At 40.2% G+C, this 23,653-nt stretch overlaps 1 protein-coding gene across 1 annotated transcript in view; it reads left to right on the plus strand.

The window, feature by feature from the left end:
- Nucleotides 1-22,046, plus strand: part of LOC109084074 (cytochrome P450 26B1) — a 29,268-nt gene extending 7,222 nt beyond the window's left edge. The window contains exons 2-7 of the mRNA XM_042727435.1: nt 4,994-6,069; nt 13,672-13,896; nt 16,647-16,922; nt 17,039-17,194; nt 18,972-19,253; nt 19,987-22,046. Coding sequence (XP_042583369.1) covers nt 5,866-6,069; nt 13,672-13,896; nt 16,647-16,922; nt 17,039-17,194; nt 18,972-19,253; nt 19,987-20,379 — 1,536 coding nt within the window. The 5' untranslated portion in view covers nt 4,994-5,865 and the 3' untranslated portion in view covers nt 20,380-22,046. The remainder of the gene's footprint in view (nt 1-4,993; nt 6,070-13,671; nt 13,897-16,646; nt 16,923-17,038; nt 17,195-18,971; nt 19,254-19,986) is intronic.
- The last annotated feature ends 1,607 nt before the right edge of the window (nt 22,047-23,653 follow it).

Below are 23,653 nucleotides of genomic sequence, written 5' to 3' on the forward strand. Positions count from 1 at the left end.
TGTGTTTGACAGTATTTTACATATTTAAACCATTTTCCCAATTTCCATTTGAGCCTCTTTCAAATCCACCACCACGCTTAAGATTTACATAAGATTTATTATGTTTTTGTTTAAGTATGTGTAAACCAGGTACTCCCAAAGCAAACTACCAAACAGGCTAGCCTCAAATGTTACATTGACAATTAAATATTCCTTTTTGGAGGCAAAGAACAAAGTAATTCAATATCCCTAAAACAGGCTCAGGGTGACAAGAGGACATGAGAAACAACTTGACAGTGTTAATGTGAAACACACTTTCTGCATCTTGCTGTTGAATCGACCCCAGATGGACCTAGAGGCAACCTTGGTTTTGAGTTAGTGTGGGGCACACATGTCCTTTTGAACTGTGCTTGTGACTTGAGATGCTGCATTTGTGTTACAAATATGTTCCAGTAGGTTTTATCCCCAGTGAGTTTTGGTTTCAATATATTTATGTGCCGTTCCTGTTATGTTGCATAGAATTCTGGGTCCATCTGTCTTCAAATCTGGCTTTCGTGCCTAATTGTGTTTATTCAGTTGACACCAGGTCACCAAAATAAGTCATTAACCTCTTTACCGAGTTCACTGATTAATTGTGACAGGATCTACACAGCTATACATGCTGGATCTTTAAATTTAGTTCTTTGACAATGCTATTAAAAGTGTCATAAATGTAATGCACCATATTCCAAGTCTTCTTAAACAATACAATGAAGTAGTGCAAAAGCCAAGGTATTATTTACTGATGATATTCAACTCTAGTGGCATGTTAAAATTTGAAATATAGAGCACAAGTTGTATGGACCACATTTCTGAAATAGAGACTTAGATGTTCTTCAAAACATTTTAAAATGTCTGTCTGTTCCACAGACAAAAGATAGTCATACGGGTTTTGAGTGTCATGGGTGAGTAAATTATCACTATTTTTATTTTCGGGTTAGCTATATTTATAATGCTGTTTCTGGGCCTCACTCAGAATTATCTTGCTCATTTGTTCCCATTTTTTGACTTTTAATATAATGAGTCATGCATTAATGCTGGAATACCCTACATGAACTTTACAATATAAACAGGTTTCCAAACACTAGTCAGCTTACAATTACCGACTTTGTAAATGTTTACAGAGAAAAAAAAAATAGGCATCATGCACTAAACAAGTGAGGATCACACCCTACCACACTTTCAAGTCCTTCTAAGCATAATTATTATTAAGAGATGCATGTTTTAAACGTTTTTCTTGTCTGTCAGCTCCGACTGCTTAAAATCTGCAGATTGGCTCTGATACATATAGCGTTGACTTAGACTGCAAATATGGGCAAAAATCTGGACAAAATACATGTAGTGTATTCCAAATTTTTTTAGAGGCTCTTTGTTGGGGTTTTCTGTCTGATAGCCACTAGTGGACAGTAAATAATGATCCCTGTCATAAATCAATAGCACGAGTAAAAACAGAAGAAATAGATAGCTAAAATAGCTGAAAATCGTATGGGGCTCCGCCTGAATTAATGCCAGAAATTTAGTTCTTGTGTCTCTGAGCCGGTTTTTATGGAAACCACAGTGTTTAATTACTGAAACCCTTAATCCAAGCAAATTTATTTACTATACAATTGAACTGACATTATCAGTTGCCTAGAGTGCGCTTTATTGCACATTTTTGTCAGTGATTATGTCCTCTGATGATGTCCATCCCATTAAAGTAGAGATGCCATGCGTCTCTTCTCACTAAGGAAGGGAAAGAACGGGATTAACACGATTTCACTGAGTGACAAACTTGCTGGTGTTCTTACACTCTGACTTACCTGGTCTCTTTAAGCCAGTGCTAATGTTTTATTGGTTCCAGGGTGACAGTTTGATTAGGTTTGGTTACATTTATACATACTACAAGGTCTTTAAATGGGCTTTGGAAACACTGGAAATGACCTGGCTTGATTTTTATAGGCAAGACACAATGATTCAGCCTCTATATCAGGTAATGTACTGTAAACTGTTGTGGCTAAACTGCGTCCACTAGCTGTAATGCAAACCAGATTAGCAGCTGAAAGCCATCAGACCTCCCGATGACCCTTCTATCCCGGCTGTGGTCTGTATAATCAAAGTGAATTGGGATATGCTGATGATTTTCAGATAACGATCTAGCTACTATCTAATATCTGTCATATATAACTTAATTTGAGGAATCATGAGCGCCACAGTGACAGCTGATAATGCTCGGTTTCTCTCAGCGCCTGAAGTTGTAGTTGTTCAAAAGAAAGAACACCAAAGGATTCATCAGAGCTCGTTCTTCTTGGGAATTGAAGTCTTTTATACATTGGAAAATACGTGAGCAACGTTAATCACTTTATGGAAAAGTGGATCATTAATGATTATTTCTGGGATATGTGGAAATATTCCCTTAAATGGTTACATTTGTATATGATTTGAAAACTTGTGGGTTTGGTTCATCCTTTAATCGTGTGTGTGGCCCTAATGGTGATTAGTCACTGTACCTTATTTCCACTGTTATTTCCTTCATTACTGTGAGCCAACTCAGAATGGATTCATTGTGTTTGAATAGCACTAGTGAGTCATGTCACACTCACAAAACATGCTCCCCTGTGTGTCCTCAACAGGAAGTGAAAGTTGTATAATAAAGTTACAGGTTTGTGTGTGTGAGACCCTCATAAACCATAGGTGTTTATTAATGCAATCTCTCCCCTCTTTCATTAATTGTGACCTCGGTTTGAAACGGTTTTAGTGTTGTTTGTCTTATTTATTAAGAGCTTTGATCCAACCTCAGCAATGGTGTGTATTTACATATGCAAGCCTACTTTGAATTATGTAATGCTTATACAAGGGCATAATGCTGTGTCACAAGGTCTCAGGGCCATTGCATATCAGATTCAGGTTATAGAGCTGGACTGGTGTTTAAATTGCAAGTGCTGCAGTTACTATATGCTGTAGGTATATCACCCCTCAACTGTGATAAGTTTAGTTTTAAACTTTAAAGAAATAGTAGATCCGATGGATCCCCTGCAGTGAATGCCATCAGATTAACAGATGTTAAAAGCATCACAACAATCCACAAGTAATCCACATGACTCTAGTCCATGATTTAACAAAAAAGGTGTTTTTACTTCAAATAGTTGCTTCTGGCTAAAATGTGGGTCCATAATATTGATTTCTGCAGTAAAAAGTTGCCTCGTCTGAACCAGGAGAGAAGTATGCACAGATCGATTACTATTTACAAGCTAAAACAACTAAAAGCAGTTCTAAACAATCATGTTGGTGGATTTTGATTTGAGAGGACAAGAGGTGATGGATTTTTTCCACTGGAGGAAGCGTTATTATGGATTCTTGATTTTGTCCTAAATCAGTGGTTTATAGTTAAAATGCATTAATAATGAGTTTTTTTTCTTACAAACAACTAGCATTTCACTTCACAAGACGTTAAGTTATATGCACATGTGTTAGATGCATGACAGCGTGCGCTGGAATCAGAGATTGAGAAGCTCCCTCTGTCTCCGCTAGGCGGCAGTGCGACGTTGAGAGACGCGTCCAGGTTGACAGCGGCAGACAGCGTGAGCGAAAGAATGTCTTAGGAAAATATCATAAAAAGACAGAAATCCCTTGCATTTCATTGTGCAAACTCAGGACTTCGGCTTAAAACAGATCGAAAAGCAAAAGCATAAGGGAGAGAATGCGTAAGCTTGCAGAATACACACTCTTTCAAAGGGACTGGAGAAATCAATGGATGGTTTTAACTTATAGGCACGCGCTCGAGAACTCATCGCATTCATTTTATAAGCGAAAAGACGTGTAACTAAAATTTTTAACGCGTCCTATCTAATATTATGAGAACTGTTAGGTTTTCAAACAAGTAAACAGAATTTATGACGAGCATCCTTTCCTCGCTCATCCTGCGCATCAGCTGCGCGCCTCGGGAAGCAGACGTGAAGAGAGTGAGCGAAACAGCTGGAGCTCTGAGTTCTGGTCTGCAATGGTCGTCTCATATGCTGAGAACAATTACATAACTGTCCTTGAGTGGTTGTGATCATAAGGTGACCGTAATTGAAACCACGTACCATCTGTAACGGATGTCACCAGCACGAATCGATCACCTTCATCGACACTCTCAGCACAAGGGGATTCATTTTACACGATAGATAGATAGATAGATAGATAGATAGATAGATAGATAGATAGATAGATAGATAGATATTTTAATAGTTAGATGGATGTTTTAATAGTTTTTTCCCAATGTTTAAGTAACCTTAAAAGTTAGTCAGAACGCAATTGTTCATAGTGACGGATGGCTACATCAGCACCCTGGGTTAAGTCCATTATTTAATTAGCAAAAATACTGAAATATTTATAACCTTATTACAGATGTTCACAATAAACCTTACTGATTTGATTAAAAAGACTTTAATATGAGTTAACTGTGGGCGCCAAATAAGAGCTAGGATTGCGCAAGACGCATCTTCTTATCATCATATTCGCTCCCCGAAAATGTCCCGTTTCAAAGAAATTCTTTTAAAAACTTGATCCACTAAAATTTACAGAAAGCCATTTCTGAAGAAAACACATAACGAATGAATGAGTCAATGAATGAATCACTTGTGACTGTGAATATTCACAAGACTGACGGCGCGCACTACTGCTGTGTGGAACAGATGCGCATCTGAACAGTCAAGACGTTTGTTAGAAATTTTAAACAGATACTGAACCAACATGTCTATTATGGTGTGTTACTGAGTCTGTATAAGACAAGGTAAAACTGTTATAGCATTACGTCTCCTTTTCTCCTGTGGTTTTTGAACCATGCTGAGTAGTCAAGGTAGCTCAGCGTGACAGCATCATTAAACCCATGCGATTGTACCATATCCATATTCTGCGAGTGGCAGGTGATACTTTGCCGAACTTATGAGGCTTAAAGTATTTAAAGTCTCTCTCTCTCTCTGTCTCTGTCTCTCTCTCTCTTTGGGCTCTTCTCCAGGTCCCGCACGCTCCAGCGCCCGGCTCGTTCACTTTTCACCCCGCCTCAGTTCTGTGGGGTGGGGTAAGGGGGGAGCCGCTTGCACCCTGGCCGAATGCCGCCTCACTGCCTCCGCTATATAAACACACATTGGAAGCTCGCTGTGCGACTCGAACTCACATTGAGAAACTGTATGTGAAGAGAGAGAGCTAGAGCGCAAGAGAGAGGTAGAGAGTGAAACTGCATCAGAAAACGGGCTAGCGAGACGCACTACAGTCATCTGAAGATTTTTACTGCTCATAGGCATCAAACTTCGGAGGATAATTTCTTTCATTTATTTCTGCGTCTTCCTTATGACCATTTATTGATCTCAGTACATTTAAAAAATTTATATCGAGCTTTCCTGTAAGATTTTTTTTTTAAATAACTTAAAACATTTTTTTTTTCAAAAAGTAACTTAAAGCTATTTTTTAAACAAGAGTTTGGAATTTAGAACATAATTTCTAAATCAACTTTCAAGTTTTACAAGTTCACGCCAAATTTACATTTTAAAAGTTAAATATTGAATCTAGAATTCACGGGAATATTGGAAAGCGATTTGCATATTTTAAAATGATATACAAACATTTAAATTCGCTTTGTAATATCCAGTATTCTGTTAATTAAACACTTCAATTTATTCATTTACTTTTCGTTACAAATCGTTGTTGCGTTGCCTTTTGGTGAGAGATATTCTTCTCAGTTATTTTTGCTTTTCAGTATAGGCTAATTGTAGCAGCAAATCATATATAACTCATATATAAGTCACCTCATATACTCCCGAGAAGGCTTAACCACTGTAGTGCTCATCACTCTAAAGAAATATTTGAGACAAGTCCCGGACCTTCACAGCCATGCTCTTCGAGAGTTTTGACCTTGTCTCGGCGCTGGCGACGCTGGCTGCGTGTTTAGTGTCTATGGCACTTCTTCTGGCCGTGTCCCAGCAACTCTGGCAGCTGAGATGGACCGCAACACGGGACAAGAGCTGCAAGCTGCCTATGCCCAAGGGCTCCATGGGGTTCCCCATCATTGGAGAAACATGCCACTGGTTCTTTCAGGTAAGCGCTCCATCTCCTTGTGTCTTTCCAAGTTTTCTGTTGCCTTGCTGTCGCACGCACACCGCTCCGGTGCGCGCCAGGCACCGCGGATTCCTGCGCTCACCAGTGCATATAGTTTCCCTGTAGGTAACTGGGTTGTTAAAGACGCATCAAGAGTAGGATAACGTCCACTAATGCTTTTCGCACGTGTGCGCTCGAGCGTAATATTGTGCATTAAAAAGCGAACAGCCTGCAGGTTAGTTATTCCCACGTGTGCAATTTCATCTGTGCCATATTTCCATGGTGTTAATAAGCTGTCTGTTTTAGATAGCCGACAGTTTTTGTTTCATACAGCCAGCTCTCAATCCACGTGGAACAACCTGTTTGCGGCTGCCAAGAAATGCGCGCTCCGTTCCAGAAATATTGTAGTCCTTGGCTTTCGATGCGCGCGAGAACACAGCCACTGAGCACCGGTTGTCAAAGCGCGCATAAACTCCTCTTGGCGCGCGGGGTGGGATTGATCGCGAGGGCAGGTAGTGTCGCGCTCTCATTGGGCTTCTGCGTAATTACGCGCGCCGGTTACTTTAGACGAACCCGCGTGCTGTGAATGATGCCGTACCGTTCTGTCATGATACCCAGACAGCGCGTGGTGCGCATACAGTACATTCAGGGAGTCTCTGTGCCATCTTAAGTCAGAGAAGTTTGTGAACGCTCGCTGTTATATGGCTGGTTTAGAACTTAGAAAATAAGGTAGCACATGAACTGAATTAAAATCAGCACAGCGGCCATTTGTGGTATTTAAGAAGTAGATCATTACACGAACTGAAGCTGTAAAAAAGCATTCCATACAGTAAAAATCGCGAATAAATGTCTTAGGAATTCTTTCCATATTAAATCCATGGTGCGCATTAGCATGTCCCTGGACATTGGCTTGCAGTAGCTGGAGTGGGTTGCTTTCTACTGAGATTTTCAAAAGGGAGGAATGTCCTGGTCTGAGTGGTGTACAGATCAAATTCTCTGGTCAGGAATAGATTCTCCAAAGTTGCTGGAAATCCAAAAGAGAATTTCCATGCAGTTGGCAGGCTCTCTAGAAAAACAAACAGGCTTGACTGCATCTCAAGAGTTATATATTTAAAATCAATAGGATTTGGTCTGGTCCATTTGTGCCAAACTTGTGTCATTCCTTATTGCTACAGCTCAAGGCATGACTGCGAGGCGACTGAGAGCTACTGTGCAAACATGCAGTTTGAAATGTTGATCTCTCTCCTTCTTGTGCTTCTGAAAACATGTATTGCTTTTTATCAATCTGTGTACAAGACAACCCCTTAAATTGGTCGGTTAGCCCCTTTTGTGGTCCACATCTCTCTCCTTAAGCCTCAGCGGTGCAGTAGTTGAATCCAAAAGTGGATCAAATCTGTGATTGACATAGATTTATGGACTCAGAGGAGTGTAATTTTTTTTGCATTCTCTTGCGGTGTGTCTGTCGTTTTGAATTATGAAATGATTTTGTATTTTGTCTGTGTATGAATTTTCAATTGACCGCAAAAAATATCTGGTCACAACTTTCTTTTTTAGTCCTCTTCTCAACGGTGCTCCAAGCTTTGCTGAAATATCCATATGGTGCATTAACTTAACTGTGTCTATGCCAGGGCCATTACTTTTGAATTGTGTGCTGATCAGTTATGGTGAGTTTAGACATTATATAAGCACAAATTCCTTTGAAATTGTAGCAATAACTTCTCAATACTGCAGTTTCTCCATAAACAGGGAAGGCTGTCTAACATGACAGCACAGTTCACCCAGTGGGCAACCCTCCCTTACCTCTACCCCATGTCTCCACCTTGACCCAAATCGCTCCAGTCTGGGTGGCAATAAAGCTGCCCGCCGGGGGTTCAAAAACACACCCACACCCTGGGACAAAGACTACACGGCTTGGAGCTCTGATCAGAATTCCAGAGAGCATGGCCTATAGAGACCTGGGGGATTTAGGAACAGTCTTCCAGCATCCCCTCTCTCTCGCTTTCTGGCTTTCTCCTGGGGCTTGTCGGGATTAGCGAGCATGAAACGGGCATGACTGGCACCAGTGTGGTGTGGCCCCTTTTTCACCTCTGGAACGCACCAACAACCCCTCAAACAGCCTCTTGTCTTTAGGAACAGGGGACGGGGGGTGAAAGCGAAGGGGGCTTGGCAGCAGTAGTGGGAGGAGGAGGAAGGTAGGGGGATAGAAAAGAGAAGAAAAGGGGGTCCCCGGGGTGAGCCCTCACACTGCACTGAACAACCATAATCTCTCTCCACAAAGTGTTTCCAGGTCAAAGGGGAGCCTATTCTCTCAGCTCGGCCACATTTAGGTTCTTTGCGCTTGTCTCGTGGGCTTTGGCGTTCGCTCAGCATTAAGCGAAACCATTGCTCTCTGATGCCGATTGCTGATTCTCACTGCGTTACCCGAAATTCCCATATCTCCTTTCATTTATGCAGAGCCATGTGCCTCCATGAACACCCTATTTGGCGGGTACACCCAAGGGTGACTGATGGCCAAATAATGGGACCTCAAGTCTTACTGCCTCTGCTCGCTTTCCCTGTCTCTCTTAGCAGAAATGCCATCTATACCCCAATGGAGACGAGCCAACGCACACATCCTGAGAGATTCCAATGGGCTATTTTAGTAAATGGACATATTATCTTTATTTACGCTGAGACTGTGGGTCAGCGTACGGAGAAATCCTCTTGCGCCGTTACCTGCAGCTCTGAACCAATAAACACAGCAGCCCCTAGACTAAGCCATGCAGACACACACACACACAGACACACACACACACACACACACACACACATGCATATACACAGAAGGAGCTGAGGACATGGGTCAGAATAATGAGTGATACAAATAAAGAGCACGGAGCAGAACGATGTGCTAGGGAAAACTTGCCATACACTTTTCAATTCCCGCCGCTCCATCCATCTTTCTTTTCTTCTTGTCTTACTTTATGGCGGTCGTATGCTGAAGAAACACATTGAAATTGCATATTAAAAATTGCACCCCCCAGTCCCTCGCATAGCACCCCCTGTGTTCGGGTCAACCGTAGCTGATCTGAATAAATATTTTTTTTGTGATTTAAATTTTTTTTGTGATTTTAATAAAAGGGTCATTTGTATAACATTTCCACTGGCACACAAAGGCTACATTTATGTAGTGGGAGGCTCGCCTGGTGTCCAATTTACACAGAAATTTGTATTTTTAGTCTTGCACACTCTGTGAGGAATGAGCCAGTGGAAAAAAGTGGTCCTCTTTATTGCGCCCCCTTGTAAAATATCTGATAAATTTCTTTTCAAAATAAAAGAAACTATTGAACGTGGTGAGTTAACCCTTTCACCACCAGAGGCAGAGAACAGGCATGTTTTGTGCGAGGTCGAAGTGCATGTAACTGTATTGTAAACACATTTGATCCATTCAGCTGTTTTCAAAGTTTTGCCCATTTATTGACTGAACTATTTCATTCTGATTCTGAGGCTTTAAATACACCAAGTGACAGAAACTACGCAGCCACATGAGCTTCTGACACAGATGCTCTTCTCCCAAGAGCCCTGCGCACTTTATTGTCTTCAAGCAAAATCTGACGTGTTTTGCGGTCCAAATAAATTTGGAAAGCTTTTCTGTCTTATTGCTGAAGATCATCTAACCTCAAACTCTAATGGAGTTCTTGAACCCAATCTGACTTCGCTCAAAACAAACAGGCTGTTATTTGATTGACAGAAGATTTCACTTGGTTTTTAAGGAAACGCGCTCGGGAGCAACGGTCACCATGGCCATGCATGCGTGCAGAAGTGAACGGATGCACCGGCCGCATACGTGTGTGTGTGTGAGTGTGTTTGACAGTGCAAGTAAGCTGCAGATTATTACCTCATAGCTTTTCCAGGGTGTGTGGAGCTTTTGTGCGTCAGTGACCCTTTTGGGTTTTTTGTTTTATTTTCGTTCTCTGCACGTCTGAGCTTCTGTGGCCTTGTGAAATGAGGGAGGACATTTCTCACCTTCTAGCCAAATGACATCTGCGCGGCCAAGCCCAGTGTGTCTGTCTCCCCATTTTGCCTCACAACCTGTTCTGCTATTTCCAGCGCACCGAGTCACTTTTCTACGAAGTAGATTGTGACCATTAAAAAATCCTAATCACATTTTCTTATGCGCACCTCACTGTCATTCACCATCCTAATCACATTTTCTTGTAATCACCTCACTGTCAGTCCCTTCTAAGATGGAAAACCATTACCTTTTCCCCATCTTCCAGTCTTTTGCACTTTCCACTTGTACTACACAGGTCACGACTGGATCCTCTCTGGCTGCCCTTCTGTGTACACTTGTTTCAGAGGGAACTGTTGGCCCCTACATGTGTAAATACACACATGTAGATGTGAGAAATGTATATGTGTTTTTGGTGATGTAGTGTGTGACCGTACATTGCACACTTTCACTACTCATGGGGAGGTGGAAAAAAGGCTCTGGCCTGGTAAGGATGACAGCATGTGGTGTTTAAAATGGATGTTCTTGTTCCCAGAATTATCAAACACACCAAGTTCACGCAGGTTACACATGACGTCAAAACAGAAATCGTCTAAAGACCATAAGCAAACATAAAATAATACAAATTACAAGTTCACTTCTGCGTAAATGTGTTTATACATTGAAATCAACAGAGAGAAAGTTAGAGAGTGGCCTTATGTTGGGCATGTGTGAAAGACGGCCTTGTCCTGTGTCTGTCAGGTTAAAACGGCTCCTTTCTCTCTCTCTCATTCTGACTGGTCCCACTGCTGAGAGGTGAGCACACACACATACACACACTCATCCATCATCACACACACTCAGTTCTCACCATGTGGTGAAAGATACTACATTTATTTTCCCCCACTTTCCCTGCATTGCTTTTGGATGTGTGTGTGTGTGTGTATGTGGTTGTTCATGTCAGCATTACCTCTTGCCCTCACACTCACCTGATATGTGAAATCCTCAGTGTCTTTAAGTATAGACTGGCTGTGAGCTGGCCTGTGAACATTTCTCTCACCCCACACACTGTCCATGCAGTGGCTGCAGCCCCTGTCTAACACCTGTTGAGGTCCCGGGATGCCATGTGTCTGCTTGGCCATGGACAGAGTTCCTCTGGGGGAAACTTCGTTCATACTGATTTCGAACAACACTCTAAAAGTGTTTCTTACTGTCTAAACCTTGTTTTTCTAAAGTCCAAATTGGTCGGTTATGATTTTAGAATCAGGAATTCTTTCACCTCCTTCCAACAAGGAACCAAAAATGTTTGAATAAGACATAATCCAGCCAAAACTGTAAAACACAAAACAGGCTTTTGCAGAAAATTGTGAAAACTGAGAAAGAAAAGTGTGAAAGTGTGAAATATGGTTTAAATTGTCCACCACTGCAGATTTTACAGCCATATTTTTTTCCCACATGTTCTGCCAGTTCTAGTTAAACTTTGGCAGATGAGAAAGTGAGACTTAATCTCCTTTTGTCTGACCTTGTCTAGCCTCGGTGAGCATACGTATATCTTGTTAGTCTGATCTCATAATCTCGCTATTTAATTAAGCAGATAATTTGTTATAGGATTTTAGGGGCCAAGGTGCGGGTCATAAGACATTTGCTAAGTCTTCAGACATCTCAGCCAGTCTTGAGCTAAGGTTGTCATTTATGGTCTCTGTCAATATGGAGGTGTTGGATGTGTCACTCAGCCAAGGTCAAAGGTCAGAAGAGAGTAAACAAACATCAAAAAGTGAAGTCAAAATAAAGAACTAAAGCTTCCACTGACAGATGGTTTTACGTCAAAAATGTAAATGCGATGCACTTCAGATTATGCCTGTACATTTACGCTTTTTAATGTTTGCCAACATATGTGATAAAAGTTAAACGGCAAGACATCATTCATGAACTAATTTGTTTATTTGTTTATATATAGAGGTGAGAAACCCAGCCTCTGGCCACAAGTACACGAAAAGGGGTGGAACACTTATTTGCCCATCTCCAAAGAGACTGGTTGCTGGACTATATGGCAGACAGGAATGGCACTGGGAAGTGCTTGCCATCATAGTTAAAGCAACAATATGCTCAGGACCTGTCCCTCATTTTTGAGACCAGGAGATGGTGGGAAAGTGAATGTGACAAAAGCAACTCCATACATATTTGTCCATACAAATGTTTTGAAAAGACTATAAAAAGTGGCAGAATTAGGCAGTTTGAATTTTGCCACATTCTCAATTCTGAACATAAGTGATATTAAGCCAGTCACCTAAAATGTAAAAGCCTGTCTGTCAATGGTAAAACATCATTTTTAGTAAAATGAAATACTTGAATTCATGATTTAGCAGTACTTGCACTTGCTTCACATTTCAACTGAACATGCATTTACACAGAGAAGCATGCATCGTGTAGCATGCTGAGCTGAAATGTATTCAGACTACTTTCTCTCAGCCAAACAGAAAAAAAGACGTGCATGCTGCTAAATTTATCCTCGCAAATAAGAGTGTGAGTGTTGGAGTGTGCTCGATGAAACTGGTCACAAATTTTGGTAAGGGAGGGTAGCAAGGGGAGCAAACAGCTCTACTGCCACTTCCTGCCATGGGGTCAGTATGTGTGTGTGAGGCTGAGAGGTTACAGGCCGTCTTTATGTGCTCAGTAGAGGTCTTGAGGGCTACAGGCAATTACTGTGTGTTATACAGAGCAGCTCACTCCAGAGCTAAGAGTTTGTATCATGTTCGGTAATTCTGCTCAACGGAACTTGAATGTGCATGATGACTTAAGTATTGAACAAAATAATGCATTTAATCATGTATATTTTCTCTACAATATACATAACATTGAGACATTTCAGTCAGGCTGATGTTATGGCTACAGTTAAGCACAGGCCATGATACACCATTCAGGTTCATGTAACTAACAATTTTATCACTTTGCTTGTTCTCAAATCGTAGAGGTGAAGGGGTCAAAGTTTGCAGGATGTACTGGATTCCTTGCTGATTAGCACTTTCAGCCAATCTTTCACACAACACACCGACTTCTCAGAGCTAATGGTTGCGCTCATATACTCATTAGATCACTTCTCTCAGCGTGATCCTGAAGGCTAAGCCTGAGCCTGTTCTTAGCTAAAGCTAACCCAATTGCATAAGGAATGCTGTGAACGGGACCCTTACAATACAAAAACAAACAAAGTGGGCTAATCCCACAAGGCTAACACCCTTCATTCCAAATACCTATTAGCCCTAACACCTCATTACATCAGTAATATTCAGATGGAAACTTCTTAGCCTACAGTGTTGTGTTCAGTTTTATGGGTTATTGTTAGGCTAAAGGTTAATAATGTGATTGAAACTACAAAGGTAATAATTCCATTCAATTTACAGTTTAAAACCAACAGCTGTTGTTGGCAAAAAAAAAAAAAAAAACCCACAGTGACAGTGTTACAGGTGTGTTGGTGATTAACTAAGGTCAAAATATTAACAATATAGTATTATTTTAAAATAAAATATCCTAGGATCATTTAAAAGATAATTTATACTAATTTATATCTACGGTTTAATGGCTCTTATCTACAACTAATATGTTTTCTTCTTCTTGCACCTGGTTCTCTTTTTCAGGGCGCAGGTTTCCATGCGTCAAGGAGGCAGAAGTATGGGAACGTATTCAAGACTCACCTGCTGGGACGGCCGCTCATCCGGGTCACAGGGGCAGAGAATGTACGTAAGGTCCTGATGGGAGAGCACAGCCTGGTCACTGTGGATTGGCCCCAAAGCACCAGCACTCTACTGGGTCCCAACAGTCTGGCCAACTCTATAGGAGACATCCACCGCAAAAGGAGAAAGGTAAGGTCCATGTACACTAAAATGTAGTTTTATTATGTGTGGGAACCATCCTTATCTCCTAATGGATGGTTTTTGTGTGCACCATTTCCCTGCCTTGCCAGTAAAAGAAATTTTGAATTTGTGGAAGGACAAAACAGAGTAAGAACCATAGATGGAGTGAAAGAAACAAGATAGAAGGTCAAATATAAAAAGGCTCTGCCATCCAAAGGTCCAGATTTGGAGACAGATACCCAGAATGCCTTGCTCCCCTGTTCACTATTGTTACACAATGGAGGATTATGCTCATAACTAGCTTCTCCTCAAATCCAACCCATTGTCCGGAGACAAAAAAGCTTTTTTGTGGACCCTGGTTCTCTTCAGTCCCTTGGAGGCTTGAGTTTCACCCCACACACCTGTTCCATTGAGGGGTCAGCGGGGTATAATCAGTCTGGTTAATCCTCCAGGTCCAGGGCCTCACGCAAACCCCCTAATGACTGCTAATTAGTCAGCCAGCCTCAGACGGACAAAGACCGCCTTATGGACCCCCTTCAACCTGGTTTCAATGTCCTGCTCTGCGCACTTATGTCATAAATATATTTTAATTGCTTCTTGAACCTCTCTGGAGGTGTACAGCAATGTACAGTCTATATTTTAGACTAAAAAGGTACAGTATGTTCATCAACACAGCCTTTTGCAGCCTCTAAGCTCTCTGGGACGTCCCGTTCTAGGGGACGTTTGGGAAAGAAAAGAAGTTGTGTCTCTTAGAAAACCATTGCTATACATGTACTGGAGAGATGCGGAATGCAAGCATTCGATCTAAACAGCTCTGTGAGCTTGGGATGTAACTATATAAATTATATAATTTCCTAGAAGAAAGCAAATTATATTTTATTTTAACTGGCTTTGTATTAATGGAACTTCGAAAGTTCTTTGATGTGCTGGTCATTAACAGGATGCACAACAGCTCATTGATGCAACTAAATCACACTTGTTATGGAGCAGAAGGCCTATCAAACTGTGGATTTGGTGAGGAGTTGAATTTATTCGGTTGGCCAGTAGAGGGCACAGGATCTTAATTCTGCACTCACCTGCCTACACAAAGTGCTCTTGCTCTGAATGACGGATTTTGTTTTAGTCAGCGGGGGAGAGAGAGAAAAGAGAGAGATTGGAAAAGGAGAGAGAAGTGTAAAGAAAGTGAATGGTTTGGGGGAGAGAATAAAGAGGTCTTTACATTCTGGTCAAACCAGCAGCTTTGAGCAGTTTCATATAATTTAAAACATATGGAAATTATTAGGGTGGGGGAGTTTTAAAAGGCCGTGTGTGTATGTGTGTGGAAAGTGCAGTCACGTTTTGTAATGAAGACAGGCGGCTGTTTTTTTTCCAGTAGTGTTCAAAATCCTGTATAATGGGGACTGGCATTAGTGGAGCTTGACTGACGTCTGTCTAGTACGCAAAGACTCGCAAAAGGAAAATAGTAACCTTCAAAAAAATCCCAAACCAATAAGCAGTATAAATATGGTGTTGTATTGCATATATTAATTTATGAGTAGCAGCTAAGAGAGATGTGTGACGCAAACGTGCTTGTAGCCACTCGTTTTTTCTCTACACATGTGAACCACTGTATTGTGCCAGAAAAGGATCCGATGTTAATGATGTAACAGAATGGACAGATAACTGGTAGTTTTACGTACATGAAGAAGGACACTGAAAACCAAGTGTAAATAAGTGTGAAATAAGCTTTTAATACCTAAATGATATACTAACAGCCAGTTAATCGTTAGAGTAAGAAATGAAGTGAGTCTGAGAAGAACAGCATGGAAAGGAGACACAAAGAAATGGGCCTCGGCTAGAGAAAGTCAGACAGAGAGACAGGAGGAGGACACACAAGTCTCCGCCCCCCTTCCCTTTACTACTGTGGAAAAAAGCGGGGCGGAGACAAGGTATTTGAAATGAGATGGCATATAAAAAGTGCTATTGTTAGTTGTGGGCACTGGAACATGGATGTTATTTCACTAAACAAACCAGCACAACTGAGGTACATTAGAAATGTGCTGCCACGGCCAGGAAAATCTTACCTTTGCCTTTCACCCTCACTGCTGATGCACAGGGAAACTCTCTCAGATATTTTGAGAGCGAGGTAGAGGTAGATGAGTGGCAGTCAAGAGTAAAAGAAGGTCAAAAAAAGTGAGGACTTCAGAGTTAATGAGAATGTTCCATGCTTCAAACTATTAGACAAATAAGCTTGCCCTTTAGGTGCTGACTGTGGCTTCAGGATAATATTTTTGTGACATTTCTTGCCTGTAGAGCACAGAGGTGCTGGATTGTGATGGATGATGTGAGTCATGGGATTGTGATGGATGATGTGAGTCATGGGCCAGCTGCATTGTGGGAAGTGTAGTTCAGCAATGCAGGCCTATAAGCCTGAATCAAAAACAAATGTTTAGTGTTTTTAGATTAGTGCAACTCTGTTTTCATGCAATATACATGTAGATACAAAATCTTAAATAATATTGCAGTGTCAAATATCTGGTCAGGTTCATAAACATTTGGAAGCAGATGCCTCCTATTGCTTTCTTGGGCCAGTCAGATAATATCCTGGGCTCTTTGGTAAAATACATTGTTCTTATGAAGATAAAGTTTTGGGACTTGCAGCTATAAATTTATAAAATTTGCAACTGATTGCAGAACTTTTTATGCTGTCAAATTTGTTCTCTATTGTTGCAAACACCAGAACACAGCAGACTGACTGCATTTTCACTTATGTTTCTCAGATCTTTGCTAAAGTCTTCAGTCATGAGGCTCTGGAGAGCTACCTGCCCAAGATCCAGCAGGTCATTCAGGAGTCCCTGCGGGTGTGGAGCTCCAATCCTGACCCTATCAACGTTTATCGAGAGTCCCAGCGGCTCTCCTTCCATATGGCAGTGCGTGTGCTCCTGGGTTTCCGCGTCTCTGAAGAGGAGATGCACTGTCTTTTCCACACTTTCCAGGATTTTGTGGAGAATGTTTTTAGCCTTCCCATCGACCTGCCATTTAGTGGCTATAGGAAGGTAAAATGTCAATATGTATTGTCTACATCACTTCAAAATGGAGAAAGGGATTAGACGGTTTCTGCACTTTAGGAAATCTGTGGTAGATCAACTAATAGAATTGTGTGTGTTTGCAGGGTATTCGTGCAAGAGACACACTCCAGAAATGCATAGAAAAAGCCATCAGAGAGAAACCACTCCACACCCAGGGGAAAGATTACACTGATGCTCTCGATGTGCTTTTAGAGAGCGCCAAGGAGAACAACACAGAGCTTACGATGCAGGAGCTCAAGGTGAGCGAAGCAGCACTAATACACTACAGCTTTGTTCTAAAAACCTTGTTCCAAAAGCTGCCTACATAGACAACATTTTAAGCCCTCATACAGTATGTGCACTTTCCTGTGTTAAAGCTATTCCAAACATCAATCACCAAATTTTAAAAAATTATTACAAAAAGTGGAAAAGCTTACAGTGAATCAGCTACCGTGAGAAGAAATGTTGATTATAAATGTAAAGCATAATGATACTAATAACTGCTAATAAATAGTTCCATCAGACTGTTTTTTTTTTTTTTTTTTTGCTTATTAGTCTATCAAGTCATTAGCTTAGCAAAATGGTAATGTCAAACTCCACTGGAATCAAATGTGAGCACCTCTTAGGCACTTTGAGTTGTGTGAGTGACTGTTGTAGCATATGTAGGCTCTTTTAAATCACTCACTGAAGACAGTGTTCACTTCTGTTGGCATGTTTTCTTACAATGCAGCTGACTAGGTAGGCAGTAGAAAGCGAAGCAGTCTGTGTTAAAAAACTAAATGGCCGTGAGTTCTCTCTCAGTCTTACTGAAATGGAGACATTTTATCATACATTTCAAAGAAGATTAGTTTCAGCTGTATTTTTAGACATAGTCTTTTTAATGCTGTACATTACACATTCGTAAAACTGGTCATGGTTTTCACCACACAGTCATCCTCCCAGTCTTTCTATGCTAATTCTTTTTTTTTCACCAGATGATTTTGTTTTCAGTGTGAGGTCAAATTGTGATTACTTGATTACATATTAAAGCAAAACAGGCTCGAGAGGCTTGCAGCGACTCTCTGGCTGCACACTTTACCCACTGACTGCACTCTTTATTTCTCTTCTCTCTCTCCTGCTCAGTTCTCTAGTCCCATGCCCAAACCGGGATGACAGACATTTAATGACACAGATAATAGTCAATAAATGCTTCCATGTAGGCTATTGTTACCTGGTTATTCCACTCGGCTCAGACGTTTCAGCTATTTTCTTTTGTAAGGTACATGCGTAGTCTCCTCAGACAGTGGCGGCAGGGGTGGCTCCCAGGCCTGTCAACACCAACTCACTGGCAAGCAGTTAAATAGGGAGGGAGAGAGAAGAGAGAGAAAAGAAACCTGTGTAAGATTGCTGCCAAACCTCAAAGAAAAAAGAAGAGAGAAGGAAAGAAAAGAAGTAAAGAAGCTCCATCCTAAGAATTTCAGAAAAAGTTAGATTGCAGTCAAGTAGCTGGACTAGAGACAACATATCAACACTACTGTTCTGAAGTTTAGGGTCAAGTAATTTTTTTAAAGAAATTAATACTTTTATTTAGCAAGGATGCATTAAAACTAACAGTAAATGTATTTATAATGTTTCAAAATTTTATATTTCAAAAAATTCTGTTCTTTTAATCTTTCTATTAACCAAAGAAAATATTAAGTGACAGAACATTGATAATTAGAAATGTTTCTTGAACACCAGAGAAGCATATTAGAATGATTTCTGAAAGATCATGTGACACTGAAGGCTGGAGTAATGATGCTGAAAATTAGGTTTTGCCACAGAATGAAATTACATTTTAAAATATAGTTATTTTTCATTGTATCACCCAATTCAAGTATCAATGACATTTAAAAATGAATTACGACAGATATGAGTTTCTGCAAAGTTTTATCACAGCAATCAAGCCACAATTCATCAGGAACAGATATCAACGTGCCAGAATATTAGTGTCAAATATCTAGGACTAGTGTCCATATATGTGTCATTAAACCACAAACCTTTTTGTTTCTCCTGCAGGAGTCCACTATTGAGCTGATCTTCGCTGCTTTTGCCACAACAGCCAGTGCCAGCACGTCTCTGATCATGCAGCTGCTGCGGCACCCTGCGGTGCTGGAGAAGCTGCGTGAGGAGCTGCGGAGTTGTGGCCTGCTGCATGACGGCTGTCTGTGCCAGGGAGAACTGCGACTGGACAGCATCATTAGCCTCAAGTACCTGGACTGTGTGATCAAAGAGGTCCTGCGTCTGTTTGCCCCCGTGTCCGGAGGTTACCGCATTGCCACGCAGACCTTTGAGCTGGATGTGAGTTGTTGAAGATCTGCAGTTACTAAAATTCTGTCATTTACTCACCCTCATGTAGTTCCAAACAAGTATGACACACTTTTTTTCTGTGAGAAACATATTAAAATGTTCTAAGGGGAAAACAAGGTATCTATACAATACAGTGGGTTTCCAGTTGGACCACAGTGTTCATAAAAATATCAAAGAAAAAAGAAAGTCATAAAGGTTTGGAAAGACGATGACGAGTAGACGATGTCGGAATTATTTTTTGTTTTGTTAACTATGCTTTTATTGTTTTGTATTGTTAATATGAATGCTCACCTGTTTTATACTTATAACCAGTATTATTTATATATTATTGTATTATATTACCAAACGGGACTTTTCATAGAACTTACATATTATTGCTGTTTTGTGGGTTTGATTGCTTCTATTGTCCTGATTTGTAAGTCGCTTCAGATTAAAACGTCTGCTAAAAGGTGTAAATATAAATTATTTATTCATATTTTGAATTAGATTTTATTAATTTTTTTTTAATATTTCCATTTAGCTTTAATTTTACATTTATTTCAGTTTCAATTTTAGTACTTCATTTTAAAACTTATTTCAGTTAGTTGCCAACATTTCCAATTTTCATATAATTTTTTAATCTGTTATCTTTATTTGATATTCTTTTTATATTCTTTATATTATATTTTGATAGTTTTAGTTAACAATAACAACACTTCTAACCTCCTTTTTGCCCGTCTCTCAGGGTGTACAGGTACCCAAAGGTTGGAGTGTTATGTACAGCATCCGTGACACCCACGACACCTCAGCTGTGTTCAAGGACGTGGAGGCCTTCGATCCGGACAGGTTCAGCCCAGAGCGAAACGAGGATCGTGAGGGCCGCTTCCACTACCTGCCCTTCGGCGGTGGCGTTCGCTCCTGCCTCGGCAAGCAGCTGGCCACTCTCTTCCTCAAACTCCTAGCCGTGGAGCTCGCGGGAGGGAGTCGCTTCGAACTGGCCACGCGGACATTCCCGCGCTTGATTTCGGTCCCCGTGGTGCACCCCACCGATGGCCTCCTTGTAAAATTCTTCGGCCTTGACTCCAACCAGAACCAGATCATGGCCAAGTCCAACGAGATGTTGGATGCCACCGTGTGACAGACTTCATACCTTGAGCAGTCACCTGAAGTTGAAAAGACTCTCATTTGCCAAAAATGTATAGTCTATCATTTGTAAAGAAGTATATCATAAATATATAAATTTAACTAAACGTATTGCTACATCAGGAGAGCACAAGAGGAAGGTTTCAGAAAAGAAGAGGTGAAAGACACAGTCATATAAGCCGATGTAGATGTCACAGGGTCTTGAGATGAGAACTTTTGTGTGACGTGGATGCTGAATTCATGTATATGTATATACAGTATGTGTGTCCTTTGTGTGTGTGTTTAAATACGTGTTTTTTCTTGTGTGCCTGTTTGCGTGCGTGGACAGGTTGTTTTCAGCTAAGGTATTAGGAGTTAGAGTAGGCAGTGTAAACTAGAATGAATGGGAGGATTGTGTAATTTACTCAGGTGTGTTAGCAGTACAGAAGGAGCTTTCAGACTAACCCAGTACTTGTTATACATGCTCTGTACATAAGTGACAATTCATAATATTCTTTTTAAGAGAGCATGAAAAAGAGGCGAGAAATGAAGAGAGATATATCTAGACAGAGACTATAAGAGAAAAGTAACCTTTGCAGGCTCTCAAAACAAGCTATAGAGGGAATGAGGGACTCATTCCTGCTGCAGATGTTATATTTGATGTCACAAGACATGTATGAAAAAAAATCAAGTCAACTGTCGTATATGCTGCTTTGGGAGACGCTTTTTATTTATATGATGGAGCAGAGTGCCAACTGACCTCTGCAAAGAGGAACGCTTCTCTTTTTTTCCTGCTGCTCCACATCAATATACGAAGAAATTATACTGAACATACAGTAGATGATGGTGGAACTGATTGGACAATCATCAGTCAGTAACTCTATATACCACCAATCAGGAGAGTTTTCTCAAGACGCCTCTGAAGGGACTTTAAAGGCGGTTGGGCGAGAGGCACTAGGACTCTAGGCAACCTGACGAGGGTTCTTCCTTCACTTTCTCTACAGGACTTTTCTTTGATAAAATATGCCACTGATCTTTTTTATGAATTAATGTCTGCTGCTTTCAATGTACCATTTTCTAACAGAGAGTAGATTGCTATACCTTCAGCTTCAGTACAGTTTTGCTATTTCTAAGCAAATGCTGTGAGAGCAAGAGGGATTTCACCTATTAGTAAGCCATGGGTAAAGCATATTTGCATCGTCTAATATCCTAATATTCTTGCTATTAATATTATTATTATTGTTGTAATAAATCTTATTTTAAGTGCTATTTTTGTTATATTTCAGAATAGAGTTCTAGTATAAGTCTGTTGGTAAATACTGTTCTATTTAGAATGATATGGATTTCAGTTATACTGTATTGTACACAGTGTTTAAATGTTAATATGGTTTTATGGTATTTTAATATTATAATTTTTGGTTATCATTATTATCATTGCATTTAGTTAATATTAATAAACAGAAGCACTTGCGAGGTATGTTTATTTTGAGTGCCATTTGACTACATGTTCTATTATTTTGTTGATTGTTGAGTTTGTCTGTACATATATTTTATTCCTTTTTACAAATCCACATTTCACTTAGTACAAATATGAATGTTTTCCCCTCCTTTTTGTTACAGTGATTCTTAAATGTACTTGGTAATTTTATAAACCCTTGTAATAAACTATAATGTGAAAATCAATCGTTCGGTCCTAATTCTTCTGGCCTCTTTCTGCTCAACAACATTAACAGCTTCCTTTGCCACTTAGACTCAAGGGTATCTGGATGTGTTTTGAACATGATTTTCTAAAATTATGGTTAAATATTTTAATTGTTAACCACATGCAAGTCTGGTTTACATCACCTAGGAACCACAGGATAGCCCTTTGATGGTTTGCAGTTATATTCTGCAAGGGAAAAAAGAGAAAGCTGATCTCTTTGATGTTCGCTCTTTTTGATTCGTTGACTCTGGATGTTCAGACCTTTGTGTTTGTATATATACAGTAAATATAGAGTGAAGTAACAATACACATTGTTAAACTGACCATGTACAACCTTAAGTTTTCAACCAATACTTACAGTAGTGATATGGAGACACACACATGCACACTGCAGACAATTCAACAAACAACAGCTTTATTCAATAGACGCCAGATGTGTTGACCAGCACTCCCTTCAAAGAGTTGCCTTAGCACACAACCATCCTGTTTTCATGTTCTCATTTTTGCTTTGGAGTCTTACTTATTCATTTATGGCATTCTTTGTTTTTCAATAATTATTGCATGCTGTTTAGTTATTAAAATCATCCAAGCATGCCCTAACAGCATTCTGGAAGTTGTGTCAATTAGATGTGACTAGCGATACTCGGCAAAAGGATAATGCCTTAATCGCAATATGTCTTGCATAAGGACATTCACAGATTTTCTTTGAATAGACCTTAATAAATATTTAATGATATTGATCTACGGTGTAAGTGAAAGCAGAATAACTTAGGGGAGGACCATCCTGACAATCTGGTTTCTCAGTACAGATCACTAATGGGGTCACTTCCTTTTCCCTTGATCTGAAATTTAGTATTAAGTTTAAAAAAAATTCTATATATATATATATATATATATATATGTGTGTGTGTGTGTGTGTGTGTGTGTGTGTGTGTGTGTGTGTGTGTGTGTGTGTGTGTGTGTGTATATATATATATATATATATATATATATATATATATATATATGTATATATGTATATATGTACCCCCTTTTGCCTTTAGAACTGCCTTAATTCTTCATGGCATAGATTCAATAGGGTGTTGGATACATTCCTCAGAGATTTTGGTCCATATTGACATGATAGCATCACGCAGTTGTTGCAGATTTGTCGGCTGCACATCCATGATGCGAATCTCCCGTTCCACCACATCCCAAAGCTGCTTTATTGGATTGAAATATGGTGACTGTGGAGGCCATTTAAGTAAAGTGAACTCATTGTTATGTTCAAGAATCTAGTTTGAGAGGATTTGAGCTTTGTGACATGGTGCATAATCCTGCTGAAAGTAGCCATCAGAAGATGGGTACACTGTAGTCATAAAGGGATGGAAATGGTCACCAACAATACTCAGGTAGGCTGTGGCGTTTAAACGATCCTCAATTGGTACTAAGGGGCCCAAAGTGTGCCAAGAAAATATCCCCCACACCATTACACCACAACCACCAGCCTGAACCGTTGAGACAAGGCAGTATGGATCCATGCTTTCATGTTCTTTACACCAAATTCTGACCCTACCATCTGAATGCCGAAGCAGAAATTGAGACTCAT

Source organism: Cyprinus carpio, chromosome B7 (genome assembly GCF_018340385.1).
Source record: "Cyprinus carpio isolate SPL01 chromosome B7, ASM1834038v1, whole genome shotgun sequence".
Taxonomy (NCBI): Eukaryota; Metazoa; Chordata; class Actinopteri; order Cypriniformes; family Cyprinidae; genus Cyprinus; species Cyprinus carpio.